This window comes from Cnephaeus nilssonii, assembly GCF_951640355.1.
Source record: "Cnephaeus nilssonii genome assembly, chromosome: 17".
NCBI classification, from domain to species: domain Eukaryota; kingdom Metazoa; phylum Chordata; class Mammalia; order Chiroptera; family Vespertilionidae; genus Cnephaeus; species Cnephaeus nilssonii.
Window position 1 is genome coordinate 33,870,257 of NC_137088.1, and position 27,169 is coordinate 33,897,425.

The 27,169-nt window shown below is 46.4% G+C and overlaps 1 protein-coding gene across 2 annotated transcripts in view; it reads left to right on the forward strand.

Moving 5' to 3' along the window:
* FGD5 (FYVE, RhoGEF and PH domain containing 5) overlaps nucleotides 1-23,891 on the forward strand; it is a 116,337-nt gene extending 92,446 nt beyond the window's left edge. The window contains exons 12-21 of one of the 2 annotated variants that reach the window (XM_079794674.1): nucleotides 585-653; nucleotides 4,954-5,037; nucleotides 7,868-7,947; nucleotides 10,318-10,417; nucleotides 10,721-10,858; nucleotides 11,310-11,439; nucleotides 12,221-12,351; nucleotides 15,030-15,158; nucleotides 20,441-20,595; nucleotides 21,252-23,891. In XM_079794674.1, the coding sequence (XP_079650800.1) occupies nucleotides 585-653; nucleotides 4,954-5,037; nucleotides 7,868-7,947; nucleotides 10,318-10,417; nucleotides 10,721-10,858; nucleotides 11,310-11,439; nucleotides 12,221-12,351; nucleotides 15,030-15,158; nucleotides 20,441-20,595; nucleotides 21,252-21,288 (1,053 nt within the window). In that variant the 3' untranslated portion in view covers nucleotides 21,289-23,891. The remainder of the gene's footprint in view (nucleotides 1-584; nucleotides 654-4,953; nucleotides 5,038-7,867; nucleotides 7,948-10,317; nucleotides 10,418-10,720; nucleotides 10,859-11,309; nucleotides 11,440-12,220; nucleotides 12,352-15,029; nucleotides 15,159-20,440; nucleotides 20,596-21,251) is intronic. The other variant, XM_079794675.1, reaches the window with a different exon arrangement.
* The last annotated feature ends 3,278 nt before the right edge of the window (nucleotides 23,892-27,169 follow it).

The window sequence follows — 27,169 nt, forward strand, 5'->3', positions numbered from 1 at the left end:
TGGGTCATCAGTAAGTATTTACTAAGCATCTATTTGTATGCTCCAGAATTTCAAGGGGGGTACACCAACTCTTCATGCAGCTGTTTTAGCAAACCTTCCAAGGCTTTGTTCTGGATGGACTTGTGGCAGCAAACCAGGGTGAGAGTCATTGAATGGACCACTCTGGGGCTTGGTGTAATTCAAGGTGGAATGCTCCTGAAAGGCCAAGAGGTCTGTCTCCAGAGCTGCTAGAGCATACACAGAGCATCTCGCTCTTCTAAAAAAAATTTTTTAATTTTATTGATTTTAGAGAGAGAGAGAGAAACATTGATTTGTTGTTCCACTTATTTATGCATTCATTAGTTGATTCTTGTATGTGCCCTGACCAGGGATCGAACCCACAACCTTGGTGTATCAGGTCGACGCTCTAACCAGCTCAGCTACTTGGCCAGGGCCCAGAGCATCTCTCTTAGGCTGGGAATCCCCCCCAGGAGCTGCTCTATGGTCTTCCAGGAAGCATCATAACTTCAGTTTCCCACTCAAGGGCCTCCCACCCTTCTCGAGGGCATCAGCCTGACCACCGATGTCTGCTTCTCTCCCCACAGGAGTTTCTGAAGGAAGGGACACTGATGAAAGTAACAGGGAAAAACAGACGCCCCCGGCACCTGTTCCTGGTAAGTACCTGGCCCCCCAACCAAGCCCTGGGACTGTCAGGTTCTGTGGAATTTCTAGGACCAGTATTCAAGGACGACTGGAAGTCAGGGGAGAGGACTAGAACAGAGCGGAATCTGTAGGATGAGGATCATTCTGTGTGCTGAGCTTTTCAGAAAGCTTGAGAGTTTAACCCTTGGAAACCACCACCCATCCCTTATTTATTTATTTATTTATTTATTTATTTATTTATTTATTTATTTATGTGTATGTATGTAAATTCCCCCCCCCCCATCCCTCATTTATTATTTCAGCAATTTTGATGGAATGGTACCAAAATTTAAACATTCTAAAACCAGGAATAAATGTCCAACTGCTTTATCTAATGCATGAGAAAACAGATCCAGAAAAGAGAGTTGACTTGGCCAGATCTCTCAGCAAGTTGGTGACAGAGCCCCGGGGGAACCAGGGCTGCACCCCGAGTCCAACACTTTCTCCACTGTGCACAAGACAGAATATAATGTAGCATTTTTGGTGATTTATAGCTACAGTCTGGAATACCAGGGAATGTCCAGGCCTATGATGTAGTAACATCAATCTCAGTGGCTGCTAAGCTACAAGCAGCTCTTTGTCCCTCCTACCAGCTGTCTCTTACCCGCTCCCCATGAGAACCCCTCACTCTGGCTGGTTTGTGCTGTGGTGCAAGGGAGAAATTTGGCCACAGGCAAGAGATTAGAACCCCAGCAGGAACTTTGAAAGGTATCTTTGAAAGTGGATAGTTCAGAGTGGATAATTCATTGGATAGTTTGAGTTCTCAAAAGGATTGCCAAGTCTCCGCAGATGCTTGAGTTCCTTTCTCCAGGTAGTTTTTTGAACTCTGCATATACCTCTGGTGACAGGGAGCTCACTGCTTATTATGACATTCATTAATTCTGCAACTCCTTATCCATCTCCTTCTGTGAGCCAAGATCTGTGAGAATATATAGACATGGCCCCTACCCTGTTGTGGATCTTGGAGTCCAGTGAGGAAAGTCATCCCTTGTTCCATATGAGAGTCTAAATATTTGAAAACTCCTTCTATTGAGTAGAAGTTCATACCCTTGAATTTTGGAGATCTGTGTGGCAATGAGCTGGTTAGATACTGACCTGACACTTAGCCCCTCGGTAACCCTTAGACCAGTGATGGCGAACCTCTGACACGCGTATCAGTGCCATTTCTGATGACACGCGGCCGCTGAGGTGGCCACATGCTGAGGATGAAACATTTATGTTATTTAAACTATAAATATCGCAAAATAATGTTTTTTCCTCAAAGGGACACACTACCCGAGTTATGCTCAGTTTTTTGGCGAAGTTTGAAACACCAAGCTCAAAAGGTTGCCCATCACTGCCTTAAGACAGATAACAGACATGTCTGAGCCTCGATTTCCCACAGGGAAAGTGGAAATACCGGGCAGTTTTGGGAATTAAATGAGGCCATAGAAGCAGCTTGTTTGATAATAATTTCCACCCTTCCCTCTGACAGTTATCCCATGGGACACAGGCCCTCCCTCTGCCCAGAGCTATAGAGTCATCAGCTCCCTCTGCCCCAGCACAGCTCACAGCTGGGTCCCAAGGCCTTGCTTCTCCAGGATGAAAAAGGGAGACATCCAGGATGGTGATGAGGAGCACTGGCTTTGGAGTCAGACAGACTGGATTCTCATGCCAGCTCTGACTTACTGGCTGTGCAACCCATGGCAGGTCCTGTTACTTCTCTGAGCTTCAGTATCCTTCTCTCGACAAGGAGGGAAATAGTCCCTCCTGAAAATGAAGGAAGTGCATGAAGCTAGAGTGGAGGGAGCTCCTCCATCTTGATTCCCACCTGGCCAGCTCCTCTGGCTATGTCCCTTTCACAGGGACTTCGAATGCCAGCTCAGACACAGTGTCCTTCCTCGCTCCTTCCCTTCCCCCACTTTTCACCCTTCCCCTCCTCCCACTTCTCTTTCCCTTTCCCATGCTCCCTCCAGCATCTAGTTGACTCTTCTTCATAGCCTCTCTCTCTCTCAGTCATGATGACTGGCCTGGGTCTCTCTGGTTCCCTGTCATTGTTAGTCTCCCTACCCCCAGCCCCCAACCCGCCCCACAGCCTGAACCCAGGTCCCCTTCTCTCTCTCAGCACAGGACCTTCTACTAAGTAGGTGTTAGTAACATCCTCTTAGCAGTGGTTCTCAACCTTTCTAGTGCCGCGACCCTTTAATACAGTTCCTCATGTTGTGGTGTCCCCCAACCATAAAATTATTTTCGTTGCTACTTCATAACTGTAATTTTGCTACTGTTAATGAATCGTATTGTAAATATCTGTGTTTCCCGATGGTCTTAGGCGACCCTGCTAGCGGTTCTCAACCAGCCCCAAGAGATGGGTGGTACTGGAGGCTCCTTATTATGAGAAATCCGCCCTTTCTCCTCCATGAAGAATTTCTCTTCCTTCCTCCAAATTGGGGCTGTAAAACACATGCTTTGAAGAAGAAAGGAGAACCATGGGCAATTAGGAGGCAGCCTGGTCCTGAACCCGTCAGTAAAACCTCAGGGTGCTAATGGCAGTTGCCATGGCAGCAGGTGCTTAAGGGGCAGTCAGAAAAGGCTGGGACTACTCTGGTGAGTGACACAGGCGGGTTCCTCCAAGTAGGCTAATGAGTGAGGCTCTGTATGGGGTTTGGTCACTGTCCCCAGGTGGGGCCAGGACTCACTGTGTGGCCACCCCCAACACACCACACCACACCTGAATGCACTAGAGGCACACTTATTTATTTACCACCCCAGCTCTGCCCCCTTAGGCACGTTATCTAGCCAATCTGTGACTCAGTTTCTCCTGTCTGTGGCTGCTTTGGAGCTACAATGGCTAAGTGGAATAGTTGTAATAGAGACTGTATGGCCCATAGAGACTTAAATATTTACTATCTTGCCTGTTAAGAAAATGTTTGCTGGCCTTGTTCTCCAGCTCCAGTTAGAGACAGTGAGGCCCAGAGACAGGAAGGGTTTGCCTGAGGTCACACAGCAGCTCAGTGTCTCGGCCAAGCCTCTCGCACAGCTCTGCCTGGGACGTCGGGGTCCCATGAAGAACTGGTGACAGGAAAACTCATTCCTCTGTCCCCTCAGCGGACTCTGTCTGCAAGAAAAGGAAGTGTTAACCCTGAGTTCTCGCCCTGTTTCAGACCTTAGATGCCATGTTCTGTTCAGTGCCTAGTTTACTTGGCTCCCGTGCACAGAGGGCTCACTGGGGGCCATTCGCTCTCGGCATCCATAATGAGGTAGGGGCAGAGGTGGTCCCGACTTCCCAGGGGCGGAAGCTGAGGCTCAAAGAGGGAAACAGCTTGTCCATCGTCACACAGCAGCTACAGAGCCTGGAGGGTCAGGATTGACAGCCCACAGGCCACCCGGAGTGTGAGGTTGTTTTTTCAAACTAAACCTTTTAGCCAAACAAACATTCTCCTCTAAGGAGGTGAGGTGACTTTCATTATGTTTCTTCCTGTCTGCCTTGCATGGGGATGGGGAGCTTTAGTTGTTCATTCAACAGATACTAAATGAGCACCTACTATGTCACTGGAGCTCCCTATCCTCAAGGATCTCCCTCCCTCCCTCCCCTCTTTCCTTAACTATGCTTCACAGAGGTTTGATTTATACAGAGTAAGAGGCGTCCATCTTAAGTGTAGATGCCAAAGTATATTGACAAATCTGTATCATCATGTACTGCCACTTGCGTCAAGATACAGAACATTCCAGCCCTCCAGAAAGTTCCCCTGTGCTCCTTAGCAGTCACTTCCCCCACCCCTGCCCCAGGCGACCACGGGCCTGATTTCTGTCACAGATTCGTTTTGCCTGTTCTGGAGCTTCATGTGAATGTTACCAAGCAGTGTGTTCTCTGTATCTGGCTTCTTTCAATCAGCATGTTTTGGGCTTCATCCATGTCATTGTGTGTATCGTCCGTTTGTTCCTTTCGATTGCTGTGTGGTATTCCATAGTGTAGATGCACCCCAGTTTGCTAATCCATCCACCTGTCGATAGCTGGGTTGTTTCCGCTATTTGGCTATTGCGAATAATGCCTGTATGCACGTCCCTGTACTTGACGTTTTGTGGGCACTGCATGTATTCCCCTTGAGTGTTTACCTAGGAGTGGAACTGTGGGGAAGGTGCTTCCGTTTTAGCCTACGGTTGTTCGGCTCTCTCGTGGGGGCCAGTGGGGAATGCAGGATGCCTATGCGCCCAGTGCTCAGTGATCCTCAGGACAGAAGCCCAGCACAGCCTTCTGGGACCAAGACTTGTGTGATGAGGTTTCCTTCTCCCCAGATGAGCGACATGCTCCTGTACACGTATCCCCAGAAGGATGGGAAGTACCGGCTGAAGAACACGCTGGCAGTGGCCGGCATGAAGGTAAGTGCCTAATGCTAGGCACCCTGGGGTAGTCAGGGGAGACCCCAGGTGAGCAGAGGACAATATCCCTGCTTCTAAGAGCTCACAGGCCATCTGGGAAGAGGGGGTCCTGAGGAACAGCGCTATGTGTGGGTAACAGCCGGATTGTACTATAGATAGGCGGGGGCCAGGGCGGGGGGGGGGGGGGCGGCGAGGGGAAGGGAGGAATGGTGAGGAGGGCTTCCTGGAGGAGGGGAACTGAGGCCCTTAGAGAGCACGGTATGTGGACAGATGGGGAAGGGTGCTTTAGGAGGAAAGACATGTGAAGCAAAGGCTTGGAAGGAGGAAACAAGCATGTGTTTGGTGAATTTTTTTAATCGTGGTAAAATATACATAAAAATTACCATTTTAACCATTTTTAAGTATACAATTCAGTGGCATTAAGTGCATTCACATTGTTTTGTAACCATTGCCACCATTCATCTTCCCAAACTGAAACTTCGTACCCATCAAGCACTAACTCCCCATTCCCACGCCCTTTTCTCTCTTTATGATTTTTTAATATGTTAAATTTTGTTGTTGTTAATCCTCGCCCGGGGGTTTTTAGGGAGAGTGGAGGAGAGAGGGAAAGACAGAGAGAAACATTGATGTGAGAGAAACACATCAATTGGTTGCCTCCTGCACGAGCCCTGACCAGGGCCCGGCTGAGGAGGAGCCTGCAACCAAGGTACGTGCCCTTAAGCGGAATCGAACCCAGGACCCTTTGGTCCACAGGCCAACACTCTATTCACTGATTACACCGGCTAGTGCTATATTAAATTTTTTATTATATAAGTTTCAGGTTTACAACGTTATAACTTATACACTAAAAAGTGATCATCCTCAAGAGTCTAGTTACAATCCATCACCACAGTTGACCCCTTTGTTCTCCCCCCCTCCCCAAGTCCCCTTATCCTCTGGTAATTGCTAATCTTTCCTCTGTATCTGAGTTTATTATTATTTTTGTTTGTCTTTTGATTCCACATGGAGTGAAATCATACATTGTCTTTCTTCTCCTAATTTATTCACAGTATACATTCATGTGATTACAAACTAGAGGCCCAGTGCACGAAATTTATGCATAGGGTTTGGGGTCCTTCAGCCTGGCCTGCACCCTCTCCAATCCGGGACCCCTTGGGGGATGTCCCTGATCGGGCCTACACTGGCAGTCAGACATGCCTCTCGTAATCTGGGACCACTGGCTCCTAACTCCTCTGCCTGCCTGATCACCCCTAACTGCTCCCCTGCTAGCCTAATTGCCCCTAACCACCTCTGCCTTGGCCCCACAGCTGGGACCCAGGATTCCCTCCTCCAGCCGGCCACAGGCACCCGGGACCCGGGCTTCCCTCCCTCTGGCTGGCCGCAGCCGCAGGTGACCGTAGGCGGGCAGCTTGTCCTTCTCCCAGGTCGCAGCCACAGCCACTGGCGCCCAGCATCGCGGGGCGGGCGGCTTCTCCCGGCCCGGCCCGGCTTTGTCAGAAAGGACATCCGAAAGACGCCTGGTCTAATTAGCATATTACCCTTTTATTAGTATAGATGGCAAGGTTTCATTCTTTTTATGGCTGAGTAATATTCCATTACATAAATGAACCACATCTTCTTTATTCATTCACCTATCAATGGGCACTTAGGTTGTTCCCATACCTTGGCTATTGTAAGTAATGCTGCGGTGAACATAGAAGTGCATATATATTTTTTGAATTAGTGTTTTTATTTTCTTCGGATGAAGGGAATGAAGTAGAATAGCTGGATTATATGGTAGTTCTACTCTTAATTTTTTGAGGCATCTCCATACTGTTTTCCATAGTGGCTGCACCAATTGATAATCCCACTAACAGTGTACTAGTACATGGGTTCCTTCTTTGGCAGCTCATAGAAGTGGGATCACACAGTATTTGTCTTTTGTGAGTGGCTTACTTCACTTAGCATTATGTACTCAAGGTTCATCCATGTTGTAACATGTATTGGAATTCCCTTACTTTTTGTTTGAATAATATTCCATTGTACATGAACACCACCTTTTGTTTGTCCCTTCACCCACGAATGGACACTGGGTTGCTTCCACCTTTCGACTCTGGTAAATAATGCTGCTATATGCTAAATATCTGTTCAAGAGGCAGATATTTTTTAAACAAATGTAAGGAAGATGCCAGCCTAGCTGGATAGTCTCGTGGGTAAAGACAGAGAGACAGGACGGAAGGGGGCCTCGTCATGTGTGGCCTGACACAGTGTAACTCCATCCCACATACAAGGATGGCTGGGAGCTGATGGAGATGCTTGAGGGCTTAATGGGCAGGAGGTTTTAGGAAGTTAGTTCTGGCGGTGGGGTCAGACAGGGGAACACGGAGGTGGGGGAATGCAGCGGGAGGTGCAGACGGGAGGGGAAGCATTGGAGGCTTTGTGGGGGCCCCTCTCCTTCCTGGAAGCTCTTTTCATGAGGAAGGGGAAGCAGAAAGCACCTTCTCAGCAGGGAGGTTTGTTCTCTTTTGAACCAAAGGATCCACTGAGGAGCCTGTTGGACAAGGGAGTGGGAGAGACGGTCACTGAGCAGGTCCTTGTACAGCAGGATGTCTGGGCCCTGAGAGGGAAGCTCCACAGCATTCCTGGGGGTGGGCAGTGGCCAAGGACCATAGAATCAGAGTCAGAGTTGGTAGCCAGCCCACCCCCACCACACACACACACACACCATCTGCCATGTCTCAGCATCTGAGGAAACTCAGGCTCAGAGGGGGACAGAGGCAGGACCAGAGGAAAAATCTAGTCTGTGGTTGCCCCCCACACCCCCACTGAGGGTGCCTCTGTTGGTTTCCAGGTCAGCCGCCCTGTGATGGAGAAAGTGCCCTACGCCCTAAAGATTGAGACTTCTGAGTCCTGCCTAACTCTGTCTGCAAGGTATGGGGAGGAGGAAGGAGGGAAGGCCTGGGGATGGGTGCGGGGAGGGAAGGAACAGAGTTTTACCGGTGGGAAAGTTTGGAATAACAAATGTTGGATGTGTCTTTGGTTTTATTTTGGTACTAGAGGCCCGATGCACGAAATTTGTGCAAGGGGCTTGGCCCCCACCACCATGGCTTCATCAGGAAGGTCGTCTGGAAGGATGTCAGAAGGACGTCCGGTCTAATTAGCATATTATGCTTTTATTATTATAGATCCTTTGCATCAAAGAACTTCTTTTCAGTGTTTCTTAACCGTTTTTGAATCACAGGCCACTTTGAGAATCTGATAAAAACTGGCTTCTCTTCCCCCAAATAAATGTGCATGTACATAAAATTTTACATAGAATTTTGGGGGTTCTAGAGCCCTTTTTCTTAAAATATAACAATAACAATACCTCATGGTTGTAAAACCCTACACAGATTATTTGGTCTTTATAGCAGCACGAAAAGTTATGGTGAGTAAAGAATGCATTGTGTGCCTTATTTAATAAATTACCATTACTTTCAGGCTTTCGTGTCTGGAGAGAAAAAAACAATGAGTGAGCTTTCCCTGGTTTGGGGTTCAGCCTTTCTCTCAGAACCCTCTGTTTTTTTCTCCAGACCCTCAGGATGCCGAGGGGTCCTTCCTTGCTGGCTTTAGGCAGTGAAAGAGTTTCACCTCCCTCACCCTCCACATGCCCCTCTCCCCCACCCCTGCTTTCCGGGCAAGGCCAGCTCAAGCTCAGAAACCAGGCAGGTGTGGCTCCTGCCAGGACCTCACTGGGCATGGTGGGTGGACAGGTTCCCAAGGCTTGGGAGTCTTCCCTCTCAGGTGTGCGTGACCCCGGGTTGGCAGCCATGCCCAGTGTGGGGTGGAGGTTCTGTGTGGCATGGGAAGTGCACACACTGACCCGCACGCTGTCTCATAGGTGTGTTTGGTCGTTAAGCCTTTATGAGCCACTCCTCACGGCCAGGTTCTGTGCTGAGGACACAAATGATTTACGCCTCGATTTGCTCGGGATAGGGGGAGCCCACACTCTGAGTTGGAGTTATGAACTGGTTACAATACAGCACATAACTGCTGGAAGAATTAATAGTGGTGATGGCAAGAGGAACCTGCATTGGGCACCTGCTGGGTCTCAGGCCCCTCCTCTGACCCTCATCACCACCCTTGGAGGTGGGCCTTGCAGCTCCTCCCATGCTTGGGGAGTTGAGGCCTAGAGACGGTCACACAGCCCACGTGAGGCAAAACGGGTTCAAATGCAGGACTGCGTGATCCAGAGTGCTTTTCCACTACCGCCTACTGCCTGAGGGGTAAAAAAAAAAAAAAAAAAACGCGTTAGAAATTCCAAGGAGTGACCCCATCGGTTGGAGAGAGGGGAGGCTTCCTCAAAGAGGTGATGCCTGGGTGGGGTTCCATGGCCTCTTCTCCCCTCACCTCCAGGTAAAACCAGAGACCTGGGGAGACCCAGGTTATGGTTCTGTTTGTCCAACCATCAGGTGAGGGTGGTGGCAGGCCAGGCTCAGCCCTTCAGATGGGGCTGCCCATCTCTCTTAGGCAGGGACACTGCCCTTTGGCCAGTGGACTCAAGAAGCCCCTGTCACTGACAGGCCGGTCACCTTCCTGCTAACCCAGACACTTCACACCGAAGCTTCCAGGGACAGTGGACCATACATCTCCTTTTAGGGACATGGCATCTGGCTGGCCGCCACCCTTCCTCCCTCCCAGGCCAAACTGGTCCCTTCTCCGGCTGAGCCTGCATACTTTAGTGTAGGATGGGAGCGACACCTAGCGGGCCCTGCAAGAACTAGGCAGCTCACAGCCCAGTGTGGCTGTCACCACCTTCCAGGCACAGAGCCGGAATGTGGGAGGTCAGCTTGTTGGATGAGTATCTAGGAAGTGATGTGAGAAACTGGGGGCAGTTGGAGAGACTGGGACCTTGGCCTTTTCCAGCTTCTATCTACCTTCTCCCCTGCCCCCTGCCTGACCATACCTCCTAAAGTGTGGGCCCCTCAGAGCTTCCCTCTCTAACACCCCTTGCTTTGCTGTTGACAAAGTCCATCTACATCCCACATGTCATTTCATCCCCACAAAAGCCTTGGGAGTTAGAGGAAGAGGATTGGCACTCCTATGTTGCAAGTGAAGAAGGGGCCTGGGGGACCGCAGCGTGCCCTGCCACCCTGCTAGCAGGTGGAGGTGCTGAGGTCCAAGCCTAGGCCCGTCTGACAGGTGGCCCGTACTTGCTGGTGGGATTTCAGATGCCAAGAGGTTCAGGCATGTGGGATGGGCAGTGGGCTGCCCTGGACTTGGTTCCCTCGTGCAATCGCTAACTCCGGTTTGTGTCCACAGCTCCTGTGCAGAGCGGGATGAGTGGCATGGCTGTCTGAGCAGAGCCCTCCCTGAGGACTATAAGGCCCAGGCTCTGGCTGCCTTCCACCACAGCGTGGAGGTGAGTGGAGGCCCTGGGACACCAGCCACATGCCTAGGAAGACTTGCAGCTCTTTGCATCATGGCACTGGCTCCTCCTCCTCCTCCCACCTCTCCTACCATATTCCCACCGGCTCAGGGCAGTCACTGTGCAACCCCATCCTGGAGCACAGCACCTCCCGTTGGCTGTTTCTAACCCAAGATCAGCTTCCTGGAGGATACGGGATGGGGAGGGGGAGGCTATAGAATTAGAATGCACCCTGTCCACCACACCCATCCAGCTGGTCTCCTGACCACACTGCTTGGCCCCATTCTGTTGCTCTAGATACGAGAGAGGTTGGGGGTCAGCCTGGGGGAGAGGCCCCCCACTCTGGTGCCTGTCACACATGTTATGATGTGCATGAACTGCGGCTGCGACTTCTCCCTCACCCTGAGGCGTCATCACTGCCACGCCTGTGGCAAGGTGAGTAATTACGTTGGGGGGGCGGTGTGTGTGCATGGGGGTGGCATGGGGTGGGGATTCAGGGGCATCCAGCAGCTGCTGCGTGCCAGCCCAGAGCGGGGAGTGTTCACACCAAGCCTGTGAGGTAGTTAATGCCCGTTTTACTGGTATCCTCAAACCATGGTGCCCAAGCCCAGGCCCCTTCCATAGCACCACCATGCTCCCTAAAGAAAATCATAGCATATGTGGTTGTTGTCCTCATAAAAAAAGTATCTGTTGTGGTTAAGGGCTCATCAGAAAAAGAGATAAGCAGCTGCACAGAACTCTATGCAGCTGCACTGGAAAGGCAGGGCGACCTGGCACAGTCCCTGAAGGAGGTGGGGCTGTAGGCAGAGGGGTGAGGATGCTGGCCCTAAGTGCGTGCTGAAATGATGAGAACCGCTCCGACATGCATCCCCAACTGGGCCTGCAGATCGTGTGCCGGAACTGTTCGAGAAACAAGTACCCTCTGAAGTACCTCAAGGACCGGATGGCCAAGGTCTGCGACGGCTGCTACGGGGAGCTAAAGAAGAGGGGCGGCGATGTCCCAGGCCTGATGAGAGGTAACCTGGGACCACCCTCACCTGTCTTCCAGGTGGCCCATGTGGCTTCTCCCTGGCCTGTGGTTGGTGCCCGAAACCCCTTTCCCGGGAGGCGCAGACAAAAGCAGCCCTCAAGGAGGAACTAGGGGTTTAAACTCACACCTGGGGCACCATTTCCCCAAATGCTGGTCCACAAAAAATTGATAGGTGCTCCCAGAAGAAGAGTTCTGTGGGCAGCTAAGTTTGGGAAGCACTGGGTCAGTGCCCCTCAGTGATGGGGATGGTAAGCGGAGAGGTCACACGTACTTTGCCACGGCAGCCTCTTTTCTTCTCCAGAGTGTTTTGTAGGCCTGTTTTCTGTGGGCCCCTTTGGGGATAAGGATTGTGAGACGGGTAACAGAATTGAGGGTCAGGGAAGGGCTGAGGGCTCGCTGATAAAGGTGCCTGCGGAAGCTGAGCTGGCTCTTGAGAGACTGTGCTCAGGGGACAGGCTTTGCCCAAGCAGGGTTGGGCTGGAGGGAGAGCAAGTGTGGCCTGGGCCTAAACCCAAAGAGTTCTCTAGGGCACCGAATACAGCCCAGCCCCTGCCCCCTGGAGACCTGGAGAAGCCTTCCCTCCCTGCCCCCAGGGCCTTCATGTCAGCAGAAGGGAGTTAGTTGCCCATTTTTATGGTCACACTTAGACCCCACGGTAAGGCTGGTTCCCACCATGGGAAGGACCGGGAGCTCTGATTTACAGGAATTGGCGTGCCTGTCCACGTGGACGCTTACCTCCCTTCCCCCGTAACTTGTCTTCGTTACAGAGAGGCCAGTGAGCATGAGCTTCCCTCTGTCCTCCCCCCGCTTCTCGAGCAGTTCCTTCTCGTCCGTCTTCCATAGCATCAACCCCTCGACCTTCAAGAAGCAGAAGAAAGTCCCTTCGGCCCTGACCGAGGTAAGGCAGGAGGGGCTACCTACATGGACATCTTGGGATTTGGACGGTTCATGGTCCTCCTCTGTGAACAGTGTCAGACCCCTTTCCCCTCCCTGACTGGGCTCCCTAGTGGGAGACATTCTGTTTACAAGGACAGACTCACCTAACAAGGGAAGGGCCTGTCTCCTGGGCAGGATTGAGAAGATGCCTGCTTGGTGGCAGAGGGCAGGACTTAAAGTGGTTGTAGACAGTGTTAGGAGACATCTTTCACATCCTTCTCTCTGACTTTCTTGTCCAACTCTTTCTCTCTTTTCCTTTTTCTCTCTCCTGCCCCATACCGAGACCTAGTCCAAGAGTACTGCACAGACCACTGGGGCTTTTCCAGCTAAAGCAGCTACAGCGCTAGCTTAGGTCTCCCAAAGCAGGCTGTGCCATCCTTTCACCCTGGGGGTCCCACACAGGCTCAGGTTCCCCTGGAAGCTGCAGCTCTTTGTGGGAAACCTCAGAATTGGCTAAACTCAATTCCATCCTGCAAATAGGACTAGACTTTATACGTCTAAATTCTAATCACAATCACAAACAAATGTATGCCCATGAATATACAAGCTGTTGGAAGAAGTGTGATTAGCTGTTTCCAATTTTTTTCATTAATGTTCATTAGCAAGTAGCAGGTGGCAAGGATTTAAAAGGGTTAGGGGATGAAAAGTTTAAATAGGTGCAGTTCTATCCATTAACTTCATTCCTTTTGCATATTAAAAATCTTGGGATTAACACATTCATGGTAAAAAAAATTTTTTTCAAAAAAGCATGAAAGAATATATGATGAAAGTAAGTCTCTCTCCCTCTCCGAACTCCTTCAGTCCTACCCATCCCAGGGGTAACCACCATCAAATCTCTCATGGATCCTTCCAGAAATTTTAATGCATCTACATATGTCTTTGTTACAGAGAGGCCAGTGAGCATGAGCTTCCCTCTGTTCTCCCCCCCACCCCCCGCTTCTCGAATATGTACAATTAGAGATCCTCTTTTTTACCCAAAGGATAACATATTATACTGAATCTTCATTTAATTTCTCTTAGATATTATTTCCCATTTGCTCAGCCATATAAATCGCACGTTTTACATCGTATGGTTATCCCATCACTTATTTAACTAGTCCCTTTCCATAAAACCAGGAAAGTTCACCCTGTTACTTCTCCCACTGTGCTGGTGGTCTGCATGAGTCAAGCTCATAGAACCCGAGTGTTCCATGGGGGCAGAGTTTGAGAACCAATGCTCTTACCCTTCTAGTATCAGGCTGCTCTGATCCTGTTGCCACATGGTTCTGACCTAGCCAGCCCCTTGCTAATTTTCGCCCAAAGTGACAACCTTTTTATTATCCAGCAAAGCCTGCACTCAGTGGGATCAGCAGTAGCCCCAGGAGAAATGTGCCCCTGTCTCCTGCTGTGCTCTCCCCTCCCCCCATCTCACCGGCAAGACCTGTTCCCCATGAGAAAGTCTACAGAAAGCTGCCTCCCAAGCATCCGTCAGAAGGGGAGGTTGCAGAATTGGTTTCCCCTGTCATATTCTGTCCACACTGCCTTTCTCTCTGTGAGATGTTTCAGAGAGTGTGTGTGTTAGGGGTGGGGGTGACGGGAGGGGGTGGGGAGCCCATATCTGGTATAGAAGTCCTGGACTGTGGTGGGCAGGTTTCTTTCCTGTGCTTCTCCAAACAGCCAGAACTGGTTGTGGCTTCCATGCCCTACACCAGCGGTCGCCAACCAGTGGTCTGCGGACCACTGGCGGTCCGTGAGGTCCAAAAGGTTGGCGACTGCTGCCCTACACTGAAGTTTGTTGACCTCTGGAGTATTTGCCGAGAGATTCAAGTTCTTACTCTCTTCAACTAAATAGGGATTTGACTTTTGGTGGACCTCTCCATTCCTCTGAGCCTCAGTTTCCCCATCTGTAAAATGAGAAAGTCAAATGAAATTATTTCTTAACCTGGCCACATTGCTCTAATAGTAAGATTACTATTTATGGAGCAGTTACTATGGGTCAGACACTGTAGGTCATCTGTTTTATGTCATTTAATTTCAATTTAACTAGTAAGGAAACTGAGACTTAGAGGAAGTAAGTGAATTGCACAGCATCAAGCACCTGAACTGGAACCCTAGATTGGTATTACTCTAAGCCTGTGTTCTTTTTTTTAAAAAAAAGCCTGTGTTCTTAACCCCTCATAAAGCCTGCCCGACAGACGACTAATAAGAACGGGATGAGCTAACACATCCCATTAGGCAAGAGATGATAAAACCTTTAGGTAAACAATACAAAGAGGATCCCTCCTTAAATACAAGAAATCAATAAGCTGAAAACTGTAAGAATCAGTTTTAGAAGGAAGAAAACCTTTCCTCTAGCTATCAGTTTTGTAATGTGGGGGTTTGGGGCTTGGGGAAAAGGACCAGGAATCTGAAACACCACTAGAGGGCAGCACTCCTGAAGGCAGTTTTTGATTCTTGGGTCTTCTCAGTATAAAGCCTGTGTTTCAAACCAAGGTACTAGTTTGCTGCCTTTGAGGTGCTGGATGGATCCTGAGACCTCATCCATGTCTCAGACTCCAAAGCAGAATAAACCATGTGCTCACTGTTTTGCATGTCATTTGGCTCTGTCTGAACGGTGCCCACCACCACCTGGTGCCGACCACTGTGCTTCCCTCCCACCAGGTGGCTGCCTCCGGAGCGGGCTCCGCCATCAGTGGCTATCTCAGCCGGTGCAAGAAAGGCAAGAGGCACTGGAAGAAGCTCTGGTTTGTCATCAAAGGCAAAGTGCTCTACACCTACATGGCCAGTGAGGTAGTGGTGGTTCGTGCTTCCTCTTCTCCCTCCTGTGAAGGCTCGAAGGTTAAGCTCAAGCCTGAGAATGTCCATGTGGGGTGTGCACCACACCCTGTCACCTCAGGGCAGTGTGAGGCCTGAATGCTGGTCCCGATTCCAATGTCAGACAAGTCTTTGCTGAGCAATGCCATGTGCTGAGCATTGCTGTGGACACACAACTGCGTGTCCATCGCAGATCTAAGGAATTTGCCATCTCTGTGTGGAGGGAGATAAGGCAGTACAGCATGCAGACCTGTGCACCAAAGTATTTGAATGTCACAGGCCCGGCATCCTGTACGAGCCCAGCACTCTGTAAGAGAAAGCGGCTTTCTGCTCTCCACTTGGTTTAGGACCAAATTCAACAGGTTGAAGGAAACTACCACACTCTGTGCATTTCTTTTTAACAGGGAACTGCACTGCCTCATAGTAACTCTTCTATTAAGTAAAACTTGTTTATATTTTTATAGAACATCTTACATTTACATCTTCTAAAATAAAGGAGAGAGGGCCTTGGAAACCAAGCCTCCTTCCGGAGTGGATAGGTACGGGCTGTGTTTCTGCAGCAGGAGGCTGTCTGGTCCTGACCCATGCTGAACTGTAGGATAACGGGAAAGATTTCCATGTCCAGGCCCCACCATCTGGTGGCTTCCACAGGCTAAATAAATCCGCTTTGAAAATGGGACTTAAATGCATTCTGCCCAGCTGCAGAGGGTGGGTGTCTCACCCCATGAGGATGTGCACAGAGCACAGGGCTGGCCCCTTCCCCTGACCACAGATGCAGATGCCGGTGAGTGAGCAAAAGCAACTTCCTTCTTCAGGACCTAAAGCTTCCCTCACAAAGGACCCTCGGCCTTGATGGCTGCTGTCGACACTGTCCTCCAGTGTTCCAGAGGCAAGCAGGGACACAGACATACAGAGGGGACTCACTGGGCCTGAGTGACTTGGGTGCTATGTGAATTGTGCACTCCTCGAGGGGGTCTTTCACTCGCATGTCCACAGATGCGGCTTTCTATGCTGGGGAGAATTTTGATCTTTCCAGGACAAACTCAAATGTGATGTACTATCCTCTGCAGCCCAGGGCAGCATCTACCTGAGCAGGCATTCCACAGGACACCACAGGGGTTCTCTGGAAACAGGGTTCGAGGGAACCCTGGGTAGGCAGTGAGTGGGACTTCCTCACAGTCATACTTCTGAGAATCGCTCATATATGAGGCCATGTCATGGGTCTCTTAAGACGTGGAGATTTCCCAAGCTGGGCGGACCATAGGCCATTCCTCATAGAGCATCACATAGAAGTGTTGTTGCATAGCACACATGTTGGGAAGAAATGCTGGCTTAGATGAACAAAGGCTAGTGATAATTAACCACCAAAGACAAGGTGAGTTCTATCTGAAAATGGAAAACCCAAAGTCTTTAGGTTCTGAGCAACAGTTGTCATGGAAGTAACAGCATAAGTTGGCTTTAAAAGATGAATTTAATTTAAATATGCTTCCAATATAGATTCTTCCAGAGAGGAACTTGTATAATTTCTCAAGGAGCATATTCTAGTGATAGGACCAGCTTTAATCCATCAAAAAAAAAAAAGGTTTTATAATGTGGATCACTGACTATACTACTGTGAACACATCATATACCCTGAACTGACCAAAGTTAATGAAACTTGCTATTCAGTGATAGTCCTGGGAGAAAGTGACTTCATTAATATAAAGGCATCTTTTTTCTTATTTCTAACATTTTATTATTTAGTTATTATATTTATTATTTATCAATATAAAAAATTTCAGCCCTGACTGGTTTGGCTCAATGGATAGAGCGTCGGCCTGCAGACTGAAGGGTCCCAGGTTCGATTCTGGTCAAGGGCATGGACCTTGGTTGCGGGCACATCCCCAGTAGGGAGTGTGCAGGAGGCAGCTGAATCGATGTTTCTCTCTCATTGATGTTTGTAATTCTCTATCCCTCTCCCTTCCTCTCTGTAAAAAAATCAATAAAATATATATTTTTTAAAAATTCAAACATAAAGAAAAAAATGGGAAAAAAAAGAACATAAAAAAATTCAAACATAAAGAAATAGTGAAAGACTTTTCAGTGAACTGTCATATATCCATGTACTAGATTATACAATTAACATTTTACTGTACTTCTTTGATCAAGTATGTTTATTCATTCATCCCTCTTCCTTTTTATTTTTTGATGCTTTTCAAAATGTACTTCCCCCTATTTGTTTTTTTCTTTTGAGGTACAATTTACATATGATGAAGTACACAATAGGATACTGTTTTATAGGTTTTGATCATGCATCCACCTATAAATCCCCACCTCATCCCTGTCCCAGAGGCAACACACTGTCTGACTTTTTTCCACCATAGATTTGTTTTGCCTCCTTTAGCTCTTCATATAAATGGAATCACATGTGACTTCTTCCACTCAGCCTGACGTTTTTGAGATTCAGTCATGTCACATATAGCAATAGGTCATTCCTTTTTCTTTTTTTTATAAAATATATTTTATTGATTTTTTACAGAGAGGAAGAGAGAGGGATAGAGAGTTAGAAACATCAATGATAAACATCAGTCAGCTGCCTCCTGCACAATCCCTACTGGGGATGTGCCCTTGACCGGAATCGAACCTGGGACCTTTCAGTCCGCAGGCAGACGCTCTATCCACTGAGCCAAACTGGTTTCGGTGGTCATTCCTTTTTATGGTCAAAGTAGTCTTCCATTTTGTGAATATACCAGTTTGTTTATCCATTCACCAGTTGAAGGGCATTTAGGTTGTTTCCAGTTTTGGAAAATTATCAGTAAAGCCACTTTAAACTTTTACATACAGGATTTTGTGTGGAAAATAGGTTTTTATTTCACCTTGGATAAATACCTGGGCTTGGAATTCTTGGATCATAGAAACTTAGGTGTTTGTGGTTTGTAAGAAACAACCAGACCTTCTCCAAAATGCTGTACCAGTTTACACTCCCCTCAACAATGTATGCAAATATGGGAGTTCAGGTTGCTCCACATGTTGGTATTGTCGGTTTCTAACTTTGGCCATTCTGGTGAAGGTATAATATCTCACTGTGGTTTTAATTTATATTCTCCTAACGACTGATATTTTTTATGTGCTTATTGGCCACTTGCATATTTCACTTTGAGAAGTGCCTGTTTAGATCTCTTGCCTATTTTCTAAAGTAGGTTGTCTTCTTGTTCTTGAGTTACAGTTCTTAATATATCTTGGATACCAGTCTTTTGTCAGAGAAATGTTTATGAATATCCTGTCTGTGGCTTGCCTGTTCATTTTCTGAACGAATGAATGAATGAATCTTTTGGTGAACAGAAGTTTCTATCTTCAGTAAAATCTATCTATATTTTCCTTTATGGCTATTGCTTTCTGTCCTAAGAAACTTTTGTCTATTGAAAGTAACAGTTATTCCCCTGTATTTTCTTCTGAAAACATTACTGTTTTAGCTTTTACATTTAGGTCTATTTCAAATTAATTTTTGTGTATGGTGTGATGTTCATTTTTTCCCATATAGATATTCAGTTGTTCCAGCACCATTTGTTGAAGATTTTCCTTTCCCTTTTGGATTATTTGGATGTCTTTGTCACATATCAAATAACAGAATAAGTGTGGGTCTACTTCTGAGTTCTCTATTCTGTTTCACAGATATATTTACCAATCCTTATGCCAATACCATGCTGTCTTAATTACTATAACTTTAGAGTAAGCCTTGAAGTCAGGTTGTGTCAGTCTTCCAACTTTGTTCTTTTTAAAGAATGTTTTGGGTATCTAGGTATTTTGTGTTCCATATAAACTTTTCAATTTCTATTTTAAAAAGCACGCTGAGATTATGAGAGAGATTGAGTCTATAGATTAATTTGTGGAGAACTGGCATCTTAACAATATTGGCATCTTATAACTCATGAACATGGTATTAATTCTTATTTAGTTCTTTAACTTCTCTTTTAATGTTTTGTTTTTAGTATAGAGGACTTAGAGTTGTGTTCTTACATTTCTGTTAACTTTATAACCTAAGTATTTTATTTTTTTGGATGCAATTTTGAATAGTTTATTTTCTAGTTGTAAATAAGTTTTTTAATGACTATCCTTACTAAATTCATTATTAGTTATAGTTGTTTTGTAATCATTCGTGTCTTTGTAAGTGCAGATAGTTTTACTTCTTCCTTTCTGATCTTTTAGTTTTTTTTCCTGCCTTAATACAATGGCTAGGACCTACACAACAGTGTTGACTTTCATGATAAGAGTGAACGCCCTCTTGCCTTGTTCCCAGTCTTAGGGGAAAAACATGCTACATATGTCACTATTAAATATGATGTTAGCTATAGGTATTTTATAGGTTCACTTTGTCAGATTAAGGAAGTTCCCTTCTACTGCTAGCTTTTGCTGAGGTGTTTGTGTTTTTTTGTTGTTGTTTTTTTTTTTATCATGAATGGATGTTGAATTTTGTCAAATGAGTTTTCTGATCTAGCAATCTTTGAAAATTGATTGCCCTTTGCACACAAAATCTCCTCCCCTCCCTTCTCCTCCCACAACCATTCTAATGTGCTTAATTATATCTCATTTATATGTGGTTTAATAAAATTGTATTATGAACATGTATTTTTACATAAATGTGTGTATATAAAAATATATATATTAAAGCTCTTTCTTTTTCCACCAAGCACTATGATTTTAAGGTCCATCTAAGTTCCCTGGGTACATCTCATTGCATGGTTAGCACCTTTATAGCATAGATGCCCTGGGTGCTCCATCCTGAAGCCCTGTGAATGAGGGCATGGGGCAATGAGTACAGAATGTTATCAGAAGTAACTCGAGAAAATTGAATCACTAATTGAATCACTAATTGAATCAGCAGAAAGGGGGTTAGAAGGTGATCATGAGTCCAGATTCTGGCTCTGCCCTTTACATGCTGTGTGACCTTTGGAAGTTATTTACCATCTCTGAGACTCAGTTTCTTCTTAGAATGGAGGTGACATTTTCTATGATTGCTGCAAAGATTAAACAAGATAATGTGAAGGTGAAAATGCCTGGGTCCTAATAGGCTGTCACAAAATGTTTCTTTTCCTCCTTATGTCTGATCTTGGCAAGAAGTGGGAGTGAAAAGTATGTGTGCAGTTATTTCCCTGTGTCCAAGGCATGTCCCAACAGAGAGGCTCATCATGCACCTCAGATTGGAGGTATCAGTGAACGCTAAGCTGTTAACTGTGTATGGTGCCATATTTAATACCAGTTTTTCCTTCTGTCCTCTGCAGGACACAGTGGCCATGGAGAGTATGCCCCTGCTAGGGTTCACCATTGCCCCAGAAAAGGAGGAGGGCAGCAGCGAAGTAGGACCTGTTTTTCACCTTTACCACAAGAAAACCTTATTTTATAGCTTCAAAGCAGAGGATACCAATTCAGCTCAGAGGTACCAAAATAACTAGTCATGTGTTTCCTTGCCTCTCATTCAGAAGAAAACAAGTTATTACCTAGGATTTTGGTTTCTGTTCTCCTCCAGCCGTCCTATCCCATCAAGTCCCTTTGGGCCACAGCAGAGCATCGGAACTGACTATTCTTAGTTGTGCGATTTTATTTTATTTTATTTTTTTATAATCCTCACCGAGGATATTTTTCCCGTTGATTTTCAGAGAGTGGAAAAAATATTCCATTGATTTTCAGAGAGTGGAAGGGAGGGAGGGAGGGAGGGAGGGACTAAGTGTGAGAAAGAGAAAGAGAGAAGCATCAATGTGAGAGGGACACATAGATTGGTTGCCTCCCACACATGTCCAATCGGAGTGGGGCCAGGGAATCAAACCCTTCGGGCCACAAGCCGACACTAACCACTGAGTAACAACGGCCAGGGCAGTTGTGCGATTTTTAAAGATTATTATGATTTATTCGTACAGGCATGCATTGATTCAGCAAACCTTTGTACTGTGTTCCAGGCCTTTTGCTAAATGCTGGGAAAACAAATAAATATGAATATGACATGGTCCCTAACCTTAGGCTAATACTAATAGAGTCTAGTCACTTAGAGTCACAGGCACAGTCACGACACCAAGTGTCTCCTCTTTTGTTTTACAGGTGGATCGAGGCCATGGAAGATGCAAGTGTGTTATAGCAGTTACCAAGCATGTGGACTCGGAATAAACTCTTAGGTTGATATGTGGACCCATCCAGAAGCCAATCCGTGTCGCTGCTCATCTGCACACACATTGGATTCAGCATGGGGGCCTAACCTTTTCTGCTGAAACCCCCTCGCGCACACCTTCACAAGTGGAGCCCTTAAGGGATATTTATGGACAGTTCCTTTTCTGTCTTCCCATTTGCCACCCTGTTCCACCCCAGCATAGACTATTTCCTTACCCAGTAGTGAGTATAAAAATTCAGTAACTTGAAGACATGGAAACCCATAGAAAAGTACATTTTAGAAATGCAGGCTTTTTAGAAACAAGCTTTTTCAATTTTTATTCCTAGTAAACATTGTCACCATTCATATTGTTGATTTCGGAGCCTCAGGTGAAACAAGAAACAACCAGTAAATAACAACTACTCTCATCAAAAGCACTTTATTATTTTACTGAGCTACAACCTCCAGTTTTATGTTTCCAAGTGATTTACTTAAGTAAATAGCAGATGGAGTTCTGTGGACTAATTCGCCACCAGTACGCAACAAGGGTGTACGGAAAATTGACTTGTGCAAACCTGGCTGTGGCGACACTCGGAGGGAAGGGTCCTCCTTACCGCGGACGGTGCATGTCACTGGATAGGAAGGCGAAGATTTCCTCCTCCATTTGATCCTGTGACCTGTATACTGACACAATGACTTAGTAAAGGATGGACTCCCTACTTCCCACAGCATCCTCATCACTGCACCAGTGCTGGAAGCTCAGCTGCTGGCAGATTCGGCCCTTGCCCCGGAGGTCACTGCAAACCCTCCAAAGAGACAGGGTCTGCTTTAATTTATTGTGTGCCTTCCTGAATTTTACCCCACACGAGCTGACAGTGTTATGTTTATGAAAACCTGTTCTTATTTCGACACGGTAATCCTTTCTGTATTACTGAAACCTTGAGAGAGAGAAAAAGAGAAAATAAGATATGAGCAGCAGATGAATGCGTGGTCTTGGCCAATGGCTCTGGACACAGTGAGGGAGCACAGAAGTAGTGGCTTGAAGATATTCTCTAGGTGCCTGGGGCTCAGTCACCTCCCACTGACGACTGCTGCTCATTATGCGGGAAGCATTTTTACATAAAGCAAATTGGGGGGTGGGGAAATGGGTGGGATTTCTTGTTGTTCTCATCAAAATAAAAAGCGCATATCACTTTCTGATGTCCTATCCCCATCCTCCTGCTGCCCGTCCCCCCCCAAAAAAAGGCATTTGCTGACAAACCTTTTGTAAAAAGCACCATCACAAGGAATTATTAACAGTAAATATTTTCAGGGGAATTTTTTTTTTCTAGTTGACAATTCTTTTAAAAATGTTTGCATTAAATATTTAAAGATTGTAACTAAGTGATTAGACAGGTCTTTTTATTAAATTTTCAGAGCCTAATTCCAGTGCAATCATTTTCATCTTCAGACACTTGAATGGGCCTTTTAGACCCTCTGAGTTTTTTAAAAAAAAAACATAGCAGGACTTCAGCACCAGGCAGTGGACGTTTCACCAACCTGCGTGTCCCACCACCCACTGTCAGCTTCTGGTAGAATTGTGTCTGGAAGTCATTTGAAGGCTTTTTATTTTTTTTTAACCATATAATATCCTATTTCTGATAACTCTGTAAAGCAGAGGTAATAGGGCTTTTATTTCTCATTGAATAGTTGCCTTAATAAAAAAAAACACCGGGGCAATAGATCAAATACACTCAGTGGGTTTTGTAGAAGGAAGTGGCAGGGGCCACCCAGCTCCTCCCTAGCTCATGTGTGATTGGACAAGGACACGCCTGTTTTTACCTGTCCTTCCCATGGTTCTTTGTATACTCATTTAAGCCAGTTTCTCCTAGTCAACTTTACTGCTTGTCCCTTCCCTGACCTTCTCTTCCTTTAGTTCATTTTACATGTCTGTGTCACTTGGCTTCCCTTGGGACCTGCCCAAATGAAGCTGCACAGGTGGCCTGAGGGTACTCCTTCCCACTGGGTCTGGGAGGCTGGAGAAATGGACAGCTTTACCACCACGGGAAGTAATGTTGCCTGAGACCCCCCACGGTATCTGCTTTGCTCCCTGCTTTCTGGGCACAAAACAGCCCCTTCACTGGGTACATCCAGCAAAGGCTGTTACTTGAGAGGAAGCACAGTATTCTGCCAAGCTGTGGCTCAGAAATGGGAACTCGGCCCTGAACAAGTGACTCACTACAGAAGCTCTCCGGTTTGGTGTTTTCATTGGTCACATAGAAGACCATTCCAGCTTCCCAGAGTGTTCAGGGGATCAAGTGTAAACTGAATGTTTGTGAAAGTGGACTGAAGACCATAAGCCTGTGGCATGGCATTGTTATACAAAGTGAAAATGTAGTGGTGGGACCTCCTCTGTGACAATACAATACAAAATGAAGACAGCCCTAGCCTGTTTGCTCAGTGGATAGAGCGTCAGCCTGCGAACTGAAAGGTCCCAGGTTCGATTCCGGTCAAGGGCACATGCCCAGGTTGTGGGCTCAATCCCCAGTGGGGGGGCTTGCAGGAGGCAGCCAATCAATGATTCTCTCTCATCATGGATGTTTCTATCTCTCCCTCTTCCTTCCTCTCTGAAATCAATAAAAATATATTTTAAAAAATGAAGACAATATGCAAAAAAGACCCTCCTTCTTATCCATGAAAACGGCAAGAAAGAGCCCTGGCTGGGTGGCTCAGTTGGTTAGAGCATCATCCTGTACACTAAAAGGTTGCAGGTTTGATTCCAGTCAGGGCACATACCTATGCAGTCAGGTACAATCCTGGGGCACATATGCCAGGCAACCAATTGATGTTTCTCTCTCACATTAATGTGTTGATTTCTCCCCTTCCCCCCTTCCTCTCAAAAAATCAGTAAGAACAAATCCGTGGGTGAGGATTAAAAAAGAAGAAAATGGTAAGAAAGAGAAACCTGGCCTGGAGAAGGCCTGGTGTGGGTAGCATGAACTCCTTTCTTCATCGGGTCTTTTCTTCCCCGTTTTGCTTTTAGTGACCTCTCCTTGAGCTCTTCACATGAGGATCAGGAAAACACAGACCCCTGCAGGGTTGGCCTCTGTCTGCTTCTCAGAATCAGTAAAGTTTTATAAAACTCAAGGTTTTACTGAAAGCTGGCAGCACTAACATTATAGTGGCTTACCACCTTCCCTGCAGACTGAATGTGTCTTTCCAGCCTGAATTAGTAAGTAGGAAGAATTCTGTTCATTACTAATACAGAACACCCAAGAAACACAGTAGTGTCCAAGGATTCTGAATTCCTGGGTCCTAATAATATTTCTTTTACATATCAAAAATACGTTCTGAATTGTTCTGGCCAGGCTGGCAGACAGCCTGACTACTCATTCTCCCTTGGATGCAGCCTAGTCCTGTGTGCAAGTGTGGAGTGAGGGGCTGATGCTCATGTTGACCTTTGGGCATGCACCATGCAAGCCAGTGTGGAGGACCTGAGAGCTCTGCTAAGGCCACTGAAGGATAATATGGTTAAAGTCTTTTCTGCATCTACTTCAGTCTTTCATTTGATTGACAATGTAAATGTCACCGCTGAACACTGAAGCCCTAAATGGAGCCTGAGGTGAACTGGGCTAGGAGTGGTAGGACCAGGCTGGAGCCCAAGGCTGGAGCCAAAGTTTTTTTTCTGCTACAGGGCAAAGTAACAACATGCTGGAAGATTCTGTGAGTTGATTTGGCCTGTGATTTGCAGCTTGTGATCAGGTAAGCTTCTGTGCTTCCTTGCATTAATGGTCAGTTGTCTGTTTTCAAGAGCAAGTAAAAGGAAACCAACCTCATGCTAATTTAAACAATTACAAAACTAGCTCAGTAAGAGGAGGTACCAAAGCAGGGCAGGTTCAGGGTTAGAGAGTATCCCCAAGAATCAAGCTCTTTGGGTTTCTCTGACCTTCCCATTGTCAGCTTGATTCCTGGGCTGGTTCTCAAGAGGCTGACTGGTGACTGCTACTGATGGTTGGGGCTACAGGCTTGTCTTTTCACAGCCACCATAGAGGGAGAGCTTAGATCCCTGGAGCTAGCTTTTTCTTAGGCCCTATAAGCTGCCTCAGGACCACACTTAAGCCAGCCCGGCCCTCTCCTGAGAGAGTCACTATCTAATTCCACCCTATACAAACAAGTGACTGCCCTTCTCCTACCCTGGCAGGAGTCAGGAAGTTTTTCTCTGGAAAAAACAAGAACTAGAAGAGGAACAGGCCCCCACCCCAACACACACACACAATCTGGATTCAGCTTTTAGACATGGGCTCCTGTTTCCGGCCTGTCAAATTCCCTCTCCATGACAGATAAAAATTTATGTCCTTTAGATGACCTGCCAGACCCCCGCTCCCACACTGTCCTCACCTTAGGGATCTGAGTTTTCATTTCAGCCCTAAGCAATGCAGAACCTTCAAAGAACTGTAAAATTGAAGGGGGTTCGGAATGGCTCTTTTTCAGAATACTCAAGCAGAAGGAAGGAAGAGAGAGGGGCAGGGCAGAGGAAGGGAAGAAGGAAGCGGTGTGGAGGCAGCTGGTCCACCTCTGACTGGTTAGGAAACCATTGCAGTGGGACAGATGAAACCTAAACTAAGGAACAGTGGGGGAGGGGCCAGATGTGAGCAGAGAACCTAGAGCAGTGATGGGCAACCTTTTGAGCTTGGTGTGTCAAACTTCGCCAAAAAACTGAGCATAACTCGGGTAGTGTGTCACTTTGAGGAAAAAACTAACTCCAAGACTCTAGTCGCAAATGTTTCATCCTCAGGAGCAGCAAATGCTTCCTCCTCGGCATGCGGCCGCGTGTCATCAGAAATGGCTACGCGTGTCAGTGCTGACACGCGTGTCATAGGTTCGCCATCACTGACCTAGAGGTTTTGGTGTTAGACACTCAGTTCTGACAGTGTGCCCAGAGCACCCTGAAGGTCAAAAGCCACAGGGTACCATCCCATCTCTCCCCACCCAAGGTGAAGGACAGAATCCAAAGCAAGGCGCAGAAAAGGCTTTTCCAAGGAACCTTTAGCTTCAAGGTACATGTCCTGACCTGTAGTGAATAGGCGGTGAGGTTGAAATAATCTCATTAAAAAACTCAAGGAATGCCACTTGTAGACTTTGTGAGTGAAAGGCCTTTAAAAAACATTAAGTCTACACCAGGATATATTAATGCAGAGGTCTGAGAAGTCTTAACTCTTAAGAATACGTGTCTCTGGTATTGGAAGATCCAGCAGTTAATTGGTTACTGATGATAGTTAGGTAGAGTGATTTTTTAATGTATGTTGTTATTAAAGGCTGACTACCCACTTTGAATGATTTTCCTAAGAGATAAATAGTAAATGACTTAATGTTTCTCATTAGAGAACAGTAGTATCTTAGAAGACATTTTAATGAATTAAGAAATTAATGTGAGCTAAGTATATATTGTACTACTCAGCAAATGATAGTATGTTTGAGTTTTTCAAAAACAATTTCTTAAAACAGTTATGATATCCTAAGAGCCTTTAAATTTTTAAAAAATTGGTAGTGATCTGGTTTACTTGGCATCCAGGACCTTGGAGATTTTCAAAGGATATAATTTTTTCATTAAGATAGTCATAGCTTGAATTATATAGGTTGAACCTCCTAAAATTCTTTCTGAAGGTGATGATTATTCTTAAGACTAATTTGATAAATGCTAGTATTGAAAGTTTTGCCTGTACTTGCTATGTAAATATGTATGCCTATCATTTTATTTCCTTTGTTCCTTATTATACTGTTCCTTTGTAAACAAAATGTAAAAATAAAGGTACTTCTGTAACTTGAAAAATAAACCAAAAAAATCCGCCCATCAGAGGAACCGTTCCCTTTGACCATCACATAATCTTCCATA